The sequence below is a fragment of the Asterias amurensis genome, chromosome 1 (genome assembly GCF_032118995.1).
Source record: "Asterias amurensis chromosome 1, ASM3211899v1".
NCBI lineage: Eukaryota > Metazoa > Echinodermata > Asteroidea > Forcipulatida > Asteriidae > Asterias > Asterias amurensis.
This window is the reverse complement of record NC_092648.1, coordinates 36011392-36024911: the sequence shown is the minus strand read 5'-3', so window position 1 is coordinate 36024911 and position 13520 is coordinate 36011392. Positions and strand designations below refer to the sequence as shown.

General features: G+C 41.5%; 1 protein-coding gene across 3 annotated transcripts in view; it reads right to left on the bottom strand.

Annotated features, from left to right (window-relative positions):
• The window catches only part of LOC139938442 (usherin-like), a 64776-nt gene that overhangs the window by 39569 nt on the left and 11687 nt on the right, over nucleotides 1–13520 (bottom strand). For all 3 annotated transcript variants that reach the window (XM_071933977.1, XM_071933985.1, XM_071933994.1), the window contains exons 13-29: nucleotides 12659–13016; nucleotides 12038–12227; nucleotides 10794–10957; nucleotides 10295–10456; nucleotides 9379–9873; nucleotides 8543–8812; nucleotides 8195–8361; nucleotides 7361–7505; nucleotides 6605–6832; nucleotides 5606–5884; nucleotides 4856–5146; nucleotides 4284–4438; nucleotides 3397–3655; nucleotides 2894–3097; nucleotides 2228–2308; nucleotides 1459–1650; nucleotides 770–880 (exon numbers count right to left, since the gene is read on the bottom strand). In XM_071933977.1, the coding sequence (XP_071790078.1) occupies nucleotides 770–880; nucleotides 1459–1650; nucleotides 2228–2308; nucleotides 2894–3097; nucleotides 3397–3655; nucleotides 4284–4438; nucleotides 4856–5146; nucleotides 5606–5884; nucleotides 6605–6832; nucleotides 7361–7505; nucleotides 8195–8361; nucleotides 8543–8812; nucleotides 9379–9873; nucleotides 10295–10456; nucleotides 10794–10957; nucleotides 12038–12227; nucleotides 12659–13016 (3751 nt within the window). The remainder of the gene's footprint in view (nucleotides 1–769; nucleotides 881–1458; nucleotides 1651–2227; nucleotides 2309–2893; nucleotides 3098–3396; nucleotides 3656–4283; nucleotides 4439–4855; nucleotides 5147–5605; nucleotides 5885–6604; nucleotides 6833–7360; nucleotides 7506–8194; nucleotides 8362–8542; nucleotides 8813–9378; nucleotides 9874–10294; nucleotides 10457–10793; nucleotides 10958–12037; nucleotides 12228–12658; nucleotides 13017–13520) is intronic.

Genomic DNA, 13520 nt, shown 5'->3' with positions numbered 1-13520 from the left:
CAATTTATTGCAGAACTGTCTACAGAAGTTAAATTCGTTTAACTATCTTTATTAACTCTGCAACCGATAATATGTGAAATGATATTTTCAAGTTTTATGGCTTTTGTAGCCAAAAATGTTGCGCAAATTTATGTGTGGATGATTAACATGGTTCCGCTAGTAAAAGTAAAGTTCATAATAGTAGAGTCGAACAGTCATTGACTTCAACTAAAAGCAATCGCACAACATCGGTAAACAGTATTGTGCAAAGGCCAGCACTTTGTGTATCACAACTTAAAATATATAAAATAACAAACCTGTGAAAATTTAGGCTCAATCGGTCATCGGAGTCGGGAGAAAATAACGGGAAAACCCACCCTTGTTTTCCCACATTTCGCTGTGTCATGACATGCGCCTAAAATAAATCTGTTATTCTCGATATCGAGAATTGATATTTGTTTTAATGTTTTCTAAAAAAAGTAAAGCATTTCATGGAATAATATTTCAAGGGAAGTCTTTCACCATTACCTTCTGTAAACCCTGTAAGTTATTTGTAAATCTGTGAACTTTTAATTTTTGTTCTGTTCAGAAAGTGTCCAATGGCTTTAACCGCATACAAGACAATATGAGCGGCTGACACTGAATAAATCTTTTTCTGCAAGGTATTGTGGAGCTTTGTTTTTGAAGTATGAGACCAATTCTTGTACAACGCAGCCTTGGTGTGTCTGGCAGTGCGAATCGTTTGAAGGCTGCACTCAAGAAGGAAGAATAAGACAGGTGAAATACCAACCTTCTTGTCGAGTCATGACTGGTACAGCTGAGCTTTCAGTGCAGCCTCCTGCTGTACAGGCAGCTACGGAGACTTGATAGTTGGTGAATGGAACAACCATGGTGATATTTCCTGATCAAGCAAAAAAACACATAATATTCTTGTAAAATTGAGAAGGAAATCCGGAATGGTTAACAGAGCAATTAAACAGTTGTGTTCTTAATGGACCCAAAACGGATAAAAGTCATTGAGAAGCAAAAACTTTAGAAAGTTAATCCACACTCCACACTACCGATTCAACATGGTTAAACCAATTTTACTTTAACATTGTTTAAAGGCAAAAAGTACCTTTGGTTTTCGTTTAAATTTTACTTAAAGGTTGATACACACAATATAGCTAACCTGTGAACATTTTAGTTCAAAAGTAGGAAGTTTTTCGCCGAAAAGAATGAAGTCTACACAGGAAGAAAAATACATAATTTGAATACCCAATGTGAGAAATGTTTCATGCAAAAACGTTTCTCAGATTGACAATCTTTTGAATGCTTTCTTTAAAACCACATTCCTTAGGAGGGAATCGTTTCTCAGCTGCAGTGCTTCTTACCAAGTAAGATCTTATGGTAATTAAATTGATGGAAATGATGGAAACTTATTTTCACCAAGATATTTTAACTAATATCGGCAAAAACCCTGAAATGTCTTGAATTTACCTGTGTATTCCGCTGGCCCAGTATCATTGTAATATCTCTGTATCGGTAGCTCATTGGTGCGATCCTGATCATAAGCAGTCAGAATGTAGTGGAGTAAGAGTCCAGTGTTACCAGTGGGTCTTTGCCAGCTAAGCTGTATGGTGTAACCACTTAAAGACACAGGGTCGGTAGGTGGGGTTACTCCGGTGGGTGCTGAAAAGCAAAAGACAGACGAGTGGGTTCTTCACTATACTTTACATACAAAGCATACCTTTAGATTTTAGAGCCAGCTGATTGTTTTAATCCTACAAAAATGTAGATGTATACATTTAAACTGACCTGTGAAAGTTTCATTTCAAAAGGGGGTTGCGTTTTTTGAGATATTGCCAAAAATCCGGAGCAAATATGTCAACGCAGGAAGAATAACTACAGTAAGGCTTCTCAGATTCATATTTGGGGGGATAATAACTGATCTCCTTTTTCCCTAATTGCATTACTTCGAAGTGAATTTTTTTTTGAGCCATTTGATTTAAGAAATAGCGCTTATCATGGATAGAAATTAAACACAGATTTGACCCAAGCCTAAATATTCAGATTTTTCTTAACTTTTAAAGATATTTGGATGCTGAAAGGTGTTTATGAATCGGAAAAAAAGAGGGGCGACTTAGTCTTCAAGGAGAGCCAATAAACAATTCTAGTGAGATGTCTATACTTTCCTCCATCAATTCTGGCACTTCTGGATAATGACAGGATAGGGTTAGGGTCTAGTAGAGACTTGACTTCTACTTACGTCCTTCTCTTGTTCTTCCCACAGACCAGCTGCTTGAAGTCGACCCCCGACTGTTACTCGCTGATACTTGATACAAATATTCTGAAACAAATTTAAAAAAAAATAAAATTAGCTGTTGCAAACTGCTTACCAACCAAAAGGACCTAGGGTGTAAAAGCAAAATTCGTTAGTGGCCTGACATTTCCAAGGCTAAATGACAACACAACACACATGAACACGAATACAAGTGTAATTAAAGCAGTCAACTAAGAGAGGTTTGCAGTAACACCATGTGAATATCTCTTTTTGAGTAGTGTTGGGTCTAAAAAGAACTGAGCCCAATTTCATGGAGCTGCTAAGCACACAAATTTGCTGAGCATGACAATTTTTGCCTTGATAAAAACAGGATTACCAACCAAATTTCAATGTGATTTTCAGGATATGCAAACAATAGCTGAATACCAGTAACAAAGGAAAATGCAACAAATGAAAATTTGGTTGGTAATCCTGTTTTTATCAAGGAAGAAATTTCATGCTAGGGAATTTTTCGTGCTTAGCAGCTTTATGAAACTGGGCCCTGGTGGTTATCAACTTTTTGAGTCGATGAAGAAATAGGGTCCACAGAGGCAAAATGCAGGGAGAGAACCCAATAGGCTAAGACGAGATGAGACAGAAAAGCTAACAAACCTGTGTATGTTCTCAGTGCGTTATCGTTGAAGCTCATCTCCTGTCCAGTGTACACAGCAGCAACGTTTAATCCAACGCATGGATTCTGACTCTGTGTCGCTGCTGGACATCCATCAAGGTACACGTTGGAGAGTTTGACTCCTTGGACTGTGAAATCAACCGTCTGGCCACTGACGACCATCTCTCGTATACAGCCACCGAAACCTGGGCAGAGGATAGAATAACATATTGATTTATAAAGTGACATTCTTAAATACATTCATGCACTTTGGCAGTTTGTTTATTAACTGCACTGGCGTCCAGGCCGAAAAATACATTTACAAGTAAAAATAGTTCATATATGTAATAAAATGTACGTAATTGTTTTAAAAAATGCAAAAGAAATCGTCCAAAAAGTACCCTTTATAAATAACCCTGGTTCATATAGGCAAACAAAATACATATATATATATAAATATTAAAAAAATTACAGAAAAAAACACAAAAGTTGAACGGCAACCAACCTGACTGCAGAGACAACCCAGCCTCCTCTACAAAGTCCGTCGCCGCTGACTCGTCAGGAATTCCTCCCATGAACAACTCTGATGTGATGACCAACGGGGAGCTGTCCCCTGAACCCACTTCCATAGGTCTACCTAGGACACTCAGGGTCACCTGTGGGCCATTCTGTACCACGGTGAGCGAGCGCCATTGACCATCGCAGAGGTTACCACCGGATGTGGTCAGGGTTAAACGACTTCCAGCTCCGGTGTACAGAGTCAACTGCAAAAGAGTATTTGGAGAGAACTTTATTTAAATTTATGTTTTCCATCATGAGGGATAAAACAATCCCTTACACTTCGGACAGAATTATTTCATAACTCTATCCAATAACAATCTTGCATTGAAATGGTGAAGAAATTTTGAGTTTTAATTTTTGACTTGTATGATTTACAATTAAACATGGTGTTTTCAAACTTCAGCAGGGAAAAAATCCAAAAGCACCTCGGGTGGGAGTCAATTCACAAGGCAGACGTCTTCCCAGAATATGTTTTCAGTGCAGTAGATGTCTTGTCCACTAGATTACTACTTGCATTCCACCTCTAAGAAAGTTCAAAACCTACATGGGGCACTATGTGGACTGGGGTTTTCAGTTCCTGACAGCATGGGTTTTCCCAGGAATAATTCTCTGGGATTTCCCTTCCACATCTAAAATTGAAACTTCCTTCCTTGTCTTCTTCTCCATTGTGCTTGGCTTATAGAGTGAATAAGTTCTCTTTTCTGAGAGTCCTGGATTCACCAGAAATAATCAATGAAATGAAATAGGCTAGTTTGCCCAGTGACCGCAGTCCAGTTAGATTCCATTTGTCCCCAAATTTAGGACTCAATCCACAACTTTCAGCAATCTTACCTCCAGGTTACTGTTGACAAGTTGCAGAATTACGAAGGCTCCGTTTGACCCATAAGCAAACATGATCAGCCCAGTGTTGAGTTCGGTTCTTATCTCCATGGTTGCAATGAAGGCTTGTCCACCAGTGACTATACCCTCAGGAAGGATGGCATAACCTACAACATGTAATGAAATTCGTTTGTATTAGTTGCCATAGATTTTATCTCCAATCCTCTCCCTATCTCTTACGACCATCAACAAACTCACCTTGTAAGAAGCACGGCAGCTGTTGATAATGCATAATATTTTGAGAAACAAATCCCATCAAAGGCGTGTGGTTTAAGAGAGAAGGATTCAAAACATTTCAATCTGACAAACGCTTCTGCATGAAACGGTTAAGATTGTGTATTCCAATTTGTATTGTTTTTTCTTCGTGGACATGTCAACTCTGGATTTTCGGCGATATCTAAAAAATTGTTCAACCTTTTGGAATGAAATTTGACAGGTTAGTTTTATTGTACATATCTACATTTATAAAGAATTAAAACTTACCGAATGGTTGCAAAAACTAAAAGTATACTTTGTAAGCTTACCCTTTCCCAAGAAGTGAGTGCCTTCTGAGAGATCAACCGGACACCCCTGCCATCCCGCTACCGTGTTCCTACTCTCTTCAGCCTCCTCCCATTCAAGCTCCGCCCACACTGGAGTGGGTACATGCTGTCTTTCAACACGCAATCCGCGCATACATCCGACGAATGACCGGCGGATGAGGGTGCTGTTTCCAGTGTCAGTTCTTGTGATGGTGAAATCGGGCGGGGTGCCTCCTACGTAGAGACCGGTTGTCATGCCGATGATTTTGGATGATGTCGGGGCGGAGGCTTGACCTGTGAAATGAATTGTTACCAATTTAAAAGCATCGAGCGTATTCGAACATTGGGACCCGTTTAAGTGTGTGAGTTACGTCCTTTGGGTGTTAAAGCAGCTACGTGGGACCAACAAGTTCCCAAAAATGTTTGAAAAAGGGCGTGACTGGCACCGTCTATTATTTGAAGATTTGCCTGGCAGAGGTACAACAAAATGTAGGTAAATACTCGCTGTGAGTGAGTGGGTTCAGACAAAATCAGAAGTTGACTTAAATGAGAAGGAATTCTTTACTCCTGGATGGAGAGAAGCAATCATGATAAAGTACCTTGCTAAAGGACACAAGTGTCAAGACTGACAAGGCTGGAATTCAAACTCACATTCAGAACTTTTAGAACTTGAGTCCATCACCCTAGACTGCACAGCCAAGGGGAAATGAAATAAATATAAATAAATAAATATAAACCATAACTTGATCTTACCTGTATACACTCCATCCACAGTGATCGTCCCATCCACACCATCCCGTACAGCTACTATATGATGCCACTCCCCGTCATCATAAACACGTCCTCCGTCGTTAGTGGGCGTCACAGCAGCTACCCCACCCTGAGGATCAAACAGAAACCACGGACGACCACCTCGCAGCTGGATGGCGATGAACTCTTCTTGTTCGCCAGCAGAGATGGCGAGCAGGAGTAGGGCGTCCACGGGCGAGGTGGGCGAGGTTGTACGCTCAACGCGGAACTCAAACTCAATACCTATGAACCGGTAAAATAGCAAAGGTCATTCTTTCCCCACTCAAAGAAATGCTCGGTAGTAGTGTATATTAGCGGACCCCTGAGCCACCTGCATCACAGGAGGGCATTTACCTCCCACACATACCCATCTAAGGTTGCTTAGCATGAAATTTCATCCTTGATAAAAACGGGATTACCAACAAAATTTCCATTTGTTTCATGTTGCTTGTTACTGGTATTCAGCTGTTGTTTGCTTATCCTAAAAATCACGTGGACAATTGGTTGGTAATCCTGTTTTTATCAAGGGAAAAATGTCATGCTAAGCAAATGTTTTTGCTTAGCAGCGCTATGAAATTGGGCCCTGGTTGTGAAACCAAGGACTCCCAAAAAAATCATCACTTCATCACTGTACTAGCCAAGAATCAAATAGAGAGAAGAAAATGAAAGATGTAATTCAGTTTTAGATGTGGGAGGGAAACCAGAGAATTTTTTCAGGGAAACCCACAGTCAGGTAAGGACTGAAGACCCAATCCACGTGGTACTCCGAGCGTGAGTCAAACCAGGCCTAGGTACATGTATAGGGTGTAAGGATTAGAAAATTACAGGTACAAATGGCAGTTTTGTACCATGAAAAAGCAGTAATGAAGTGTCGTTGTTCTGAACAAAAGTCTAGTGAGTACATCTAAAGAAATAATTTGTAGCTCTTTAAATTAAACACAATGTTCTGATCACTTTTCTTACCTGTGTAAGCAGAGCTTGGTAGTATGGAGCTCGCAAATAAATAGTATGCCCCTCCAGGAAACCTTGTTCCCTTTTCCACCCTCGGTGGGAAAGTGTTAAAGGATGCTATTGTGCGTGAAGCATGGTAAAGTGGGGTGGGACCATTCTGCTGCTTGGGGGGTTCCCATGTGACGGACATGGTGGAGAAGTTGTATCCGTTAACAACAGGTGGTTGGAGTCCTTCAGGGGCTGTCAAAAGAACACAAAATAATAAAGAAGGATTATAGGGAGGGTATACCTTTGGAAAATACTTTGATTAAATAAATTAAATTACCATAAAAATTAATTGCCATGAAAGCTGGAATGCAAGCTCAGGCGGATGCTTATAAAGCTCTACTGCAATCAATAGATACAATGCCCACTGTAAAATCTGTTAGTGTGCTAAACATAGCCTGCTAGCAATTTAACCTTCTGACAAAACAGCCTGGCGACATGACTTGCAAAAATTTAACCAGAGGCAAGTAAACATTTTTACATTTTGTAACCCTTCAAACAAAAAAAAGGCATTTATGAATGGTAAGTAAAAGTGTTGGTGTTAAACTGCCATAAAACCTTAGAAGCTGTGTGATAAAGGCCATCATCTTCAGCTTGGTCCTTTATCAGACACCCACAACCCTGCTGGTTCTAAACAGCCTTTCAAGACCTCATTGCCACCTTTTATTCCCTTATTATTATAAACCATTTAACGCACTCCTACAAAAAGTCCGAACACTTTACCAGATTCTAGCGTTCTGCCAGCTGATCTTTGACTCTTCACACAACCGATGCTGTTACAGGCCTCGATGATAAACTCATGAGATGAATAAGGTAAAAGATCAGACACGATGAAGAAACTACTTGACCCGTCTGATGTGTGGATTAACTGTTAGAGAATAGAGAAAGATCCAACATAAATGGTTGTGGTATCACTTCAAGACTAACTAACAACGTATTTGTTGTATATGTAAATAAAATCTGGTTGTTACATTTCACTCAGCTTTGCCGTCGCCTCATAAAATGGAATAGTCTAGATTTCACCTGGCATGCCTGATGACAATGCACTCATATACATCTAAAATTTGTACGGCATGAAATTTTTCTAACAGTTCGTCTCATTGACCTCTACATCTATTCCACTCAGTGAGTTTGACAAACTCTTGACCACATACCCAATGGTGTGTGATCTCGCAGTGCCATTTTGTTTTCTGTCCTAGAATGCCTTAACCCCTGGAAGTGTGACTTTAACATCCAAATACAGTGGGTATTTTAATTAGTCTGGTGGTTGTTTTGTGTTAAGCCGCCTCAGTTCGACCTTGCGTCAACAACAAAACAGTTGGTGACTGACTTTTCAGGATCACACTGCGCCTGAGCTAAGACCATCGGGAACTTTTCAGTCGGCGATTGTTTACAACCTGAGTGTAACTGCTATGATTTTGAGACAGTCGCCACTCGAAAAAATTAACAACGGCAACAGTAAATATTTTCAACTTGTACGACAAGATCCCGACGGTCGAGGCGCACGATTTCTCAGTTGTTGTGACCTGAGCAAATTTTGTCTTATGGCTGACTTACCATCTCTACTTCGGGAGGTGCGAAGGGGTCATCAGAGGTCACTATCTGGTAGACGTTGTAGAGAATAATAACTCCCAAGGCCTCCCTCTCAGTGGGTTCCAGCCACGTTACATTCAACTCTGAGTTTGAGATGCCATATGCATACGGAGCTGGGGTAGACACAGGTGCTACAAGACAGAAGTGTCCAATAATAGTTTAGTCTTTTTGCAAAATCTCATAGAGCGATGGAAAATGAATTATATATTTTCTAAGATGTAACATTCAGGGATCAGTATCGTTAATTAAGGGATCATTTCGGTTGGATGCACATGGGACAGTTGTAAACACAGATAATAATTGAGCACTCACAAGCCTCAAGGGTTCTAGCCGGTACCCAGTCACTCTCCCCTGTTCCAGCAGCATTCCTTGCCGTTGCTTTGAATTCATACACAGTGAATGGATCCAGCCCGTCCTGTGTGTAGTTGGTAGCCGGTGGGTCTGCAGGGGTCTCTAATGGGGTCACCGTGGGTCTAGGGTTATAGTAACCAGCCGGGTGGAATATACGGGTCACTGGGGGGTCACGGGAACCGTCTGGACCTGGAAGACCGCGCATGAATAACTCATAGTGTGTGATGATACCTGGGAAGGATTACACGACATTATTAATAATGATAAGTTTGTTAAGAGCAATTTATTTATTTTTAAAAGAAAGGCATTCAGAGTTTTTGAATTATGAGATTCATTTATATGGCACAACCTGCTGTCAGAAACCATGGGTTCTTTAATCTGCTGCCAGAAACAACAGGTTCTTTTTATGTGCAAATTGTACTTCGCGTGCCAATCAGCAGAAGGTCAAAGAGTTGTAAAATATACGTAAAACTGCGAGTGGACTCATGTGACTCATAGCAATGGTTTACAATTTAAACAAACCAAGTGAGTAACCCACAGTGTGCAAGGTCAAGCATGGCTGCTTCTGCCACTGGACATGGCTGCTTGGATTGTTTACACTGTATACAACAGTAAATTTCAAAACTTTGCTAAAATCTTTTTTTTTTCAGAAGCCTACTGTACAGCGCTTTTAGCAACGACTGTTGGATTGACACCTTATCAATTTAACGATTGATTGATTCATTGATACGAATTATGAGTCACGTGTCTCCCGGGGCCAATTGTGTATATTTTTGGTTAGATGTGAGAATACTCACCATTTGGCTCAGATGGCGGTTCCCATGTGATAAGAAATGCTGAGGTGCTGATCCCGACTGCATCTGGGTCCTGCACACCTTCAGGGGCTGCCATAGGGGTGTAAGCAAGCGCCCCTACACCCTTCCCACAATCATCAGCTGTACACACCGTCAAGAAGAATGTGTAATTGGTGAAGGGTATGAGATCAGTCGCCGCGTAGTTGGTGGCAAGCCCGCTGTAATGCTGGGTTTCAGGGGTGGGTTTGCTGGGCGTGACCGAGGTAAGGATGTACCGGGTTATCGGAGCAATGATCTGTGGGGGTTTGAACCAGGAGAACTGGGCAGTACGGGCAGCTACGTTGGTGATGGTGAGTATGTCGAAGTCTGCCGGGATGGCGTCGGGAGTGTTTGCTGTGATCGCTGGACTGGATGTACTACCGGCTTCGTTAACGACTTGCACGTAGTAAATGTACTGGGTGTAAGGGGACAGACCACCGTCTTCATACTGCTGGGTACCTGAAGTAATAAGAAAGTCATAATTTGATTAATTCTCAGATTTGGAAATGATTTCATCCTTTTCAAATGCTGTTGGATCTGTGCGGTCAGGTTGGCAGTAGTGTCTTGTCTCACCTTCCACCTCTTGGACCACGGGTCGAATCCCACCGGGGGCGCTATGCAAATTGAGTTTCAGTCCATACACGACAGTGGTCTTTCCTGGAATAATTCTCTGGGGTTTTCCTCCGAATATAAACAAGTGAAACTTCATCATTGCCTTCTCTCCATTGGGTTCTTGGCTTGCACAGTCATTAAGTTAACTTTTCTGAGAGTACTTGGCTTCACAACCAGAATCAATCAATGAAATGAAGTATGTACTTCTCTGTATTTTTTTCAATTTTTCGAAGTACTACATGTATATTACTGGGGGGTATATGCTTACCTAGTGGATTGCCTCCATACACTCCGCTATAAACCACAGCGCTGTCCCTGTACAGTCTGTACCCTATGATGTTACCATTGGGGGCGTCAGGCGGGTCCCATACCAAGAGGAGAGAATAGGGCGTCAAGGCGCTCCAGCTGGGGGCAGGCTGCTGCTCTGGAGCTGCCAGGACAAATTGTCAGAGATTAATGAGGAGATATTCTGTGCAACAGCACCCCAAGGCCGTTAAAGTCACCTGGAAATCGAATTTTTTTCTTCAAACATTAGAGTATATGTTTCTGAACAATAAAATAATTTTTTGAGTAATTGTTATTAACAATTTAAATGTTTAAAAAAATAAACAAAGTTGTGTGGGGGTGATCGAGGCAGACTTTGCCTCGATCGAACATCGAACACACGTAACAGAACCCGGGTAAGTACTGAGTATACAGTGCTAACACATATCGGTGGTTATGGGTAAACACCAAAATAAATAATATTACATCTCCTTGTCACTAACCTTTACTACACCCCAGCGGGTTACCAGCTTGTAGGTTGCTTGTACCACTCTTACACGTGTCACATTGGCGACCGGTTACCAGTTCTTTACAGATACACAAGCCATTGTTGGACTCACATGTTGTGTTGAAACTACCGGCTGGATTGCAGTCACAATCCTCACAGCTACAAAACAATTTTTGTGTAATATTTATAACAATATTGCTTTAGGATATTTCTGAAATGGATGACCTAACATCACAAGGCCATGGACGGCCACTTCAAGGTGAGGACTTCACTTCAACTGTCACCAGGGCACATTGCCACCAACTCCTGGGGGTGAAGTGGGGTTATTCCCTTCACAGTCTGTAAGGATGTAGGTATGGGTATTATCCCACCATAGAAGCCTGGCTGGTAGAGCAGAATGCATTCCTTCCCAACTTTTTATGAAGCAATTATGGCAGACCTACCAAGTCTGTCTTGTGCTCTCACGCACCGCAACCATTTTCTTTTGCATTGGGGCCAGACCGGGAAAAAAATATATAAAATAATGCACAATCTTAAGATTGCACGCAGTTTTTTCAGAATTATCAACTTGGGCTGGCGTTCAAACATAGCGCAAATTCTCAGATTCTCAGTTTTGCTCTGTAAGAAGATTCAGCCGCCAAACGGCAATTCGGCAGTGTGCAAAGCGTGAATTGCACACAAGTTTGTCTTGATATGTTAGCAAATTCGTTGAATGCGCTCCACGAGCGTAGACTCAACAGGCAGAAGTCATTGGCGGAGGATTGTGGATCATTTTAGCCAGAAATTTATCTTTTGGGGGGGGGGGGGGAAATAATCTGACACTTTAACCAGCAACATCTCCTGTGTACCTCATGTGAGTTCTAAATATACTGAAGAGGTTTTTAATTTATGTTGAAACACTTTTTCTCAACAAATAATTTTATGAAGAAAAAAAAAACCCAAGATTTGTTTTCTCCGGCGGTGACTCCAATGTCCGAGTAAAAACACACAAAAATTTGTGGGGGAGGGGGGGGGGGTTAAAAATCTCCTGCATAGCTGGCCTCTGAACTTGGAATCTCTGTTATGGTCAAGTGCCTTGCTCAAAGGCACAAATATCATGACTGGGTATCGAATCACCACCCTGCTGCTGACATCACCAGAGCTTGGGTCCAGTGACCTAGACTGCTCGGCCATGATATGCCACAAACAGAGGAGGGTAAATACAAGAAAGCTAGAACTATTAATGAAATCATGACTTACGTTCCTGTGACGGCATTAAAGTTCCAGAACTCTGGAAGGCAGCTGTCACACTGTCGTCCAGACACCCCGGAGGTTGAAGAGTCATTGCATTGACACTGACCGGTGACAGGGTTACAGGATAGTGAGGATGAGCTACTGGGATGACAGTTACAGGGTAAGCAGCCACCACCAATGTCTGGAGAAATATAACCTGATGGGGAAAATACAACCAAAAAATACTACTTAGTAAAGAAGCTTTGTGGAGAAACTGATCAATCAATCAATCAAACATAGTTTGTATAGCGCCTAAATCAAACGTTTGCTCAAAGGCGCTGAGGCACAGAAGAAATAAAAAGTCATTGATAGTAGGCCTCCTGAAACAAGTGGGCTTTTAGAAGTGCCTTGAATGTGTTGAATGATGTTGTGTCCCTGATGTGATTGGGAAGTTTATTCCAGAGCTTGGGTCCATATACCGAGAAGGCTCTATCGGTAAAAATGATGTATAAATAAAACAACAAACTTATTTACGTGAGAATCATCTCACTTCTGGTTCTTCTCAGAACAAAACAAAAATATTACTAACTAAGATTTGAAGCTTTGCATGGTCCAAACAGGTATATCTGTGATTGTGGAGTAGTTTACCTGCTGAACATTGATCGCACTGTCTTCCTGTTCTTCCGCTCAGGCACGCGCACTGTCCAGAGTTCTGATCGCACCCAAGTAGAGTCCCACCAGAGCCCTGCTGAGTACCGCTTGGATCGCACCCACAAGGGGAACACCCATCGGGATTAGTGGGCTCCAGTCCCCAGTTGTTGTTAATACACTGGTTACAGGTACGCCCAGTGACCAGAGGCTTGCAGGAGCACACGCCTGACGTGGTGTCGCATGATTCCGATGCGTTGACCGTACCAGCGAGGTTGCATGCACACTCGCTGCAACCTTCCGTGTTGGAGGATTGTAGATTGTAGGTGTTGATACGACACTGGTCACAGCCATGTCCCTGGACAGAAGTGATTTGTACTTTGGATTAATAAACTTCACTTCTTTTTAAATCAGTTTTAATATTTCAAAATACACATTAGAACAACCCAAAAGCAGCCAAAAAATATGATTTAAAGAAATAACCCAACGTGACATCGTTCCGAAGTACAAAAGATGCACTCTCTGTTAAAGTAGATAAGCACATCTATCTTTTTGCTTTCTACCAAACTGAGGTTTACCAACCAAATTGCTATTTCTCATGTATCATTTGTGTGACTGGTTTCCTGCTAATTTTTACTTAGTGGAAATTAAGCAATATTTGTATGCTTAAGCAGGCCTATAAAATTGACCGCTGGACACACAGTCATGTTTTTTTTCCCCATTTATTCTGGTTGTGAAGCCAAGGACTCTCAGAAAAGCAAACCTTATAATCACTGTACTAACCAAGAACCTAATGGAGAAGTAAGGAAGTTTGTTTTAGATGTGGGAAGAAAACCCCAGATAAACATTCCATGGAAAACCC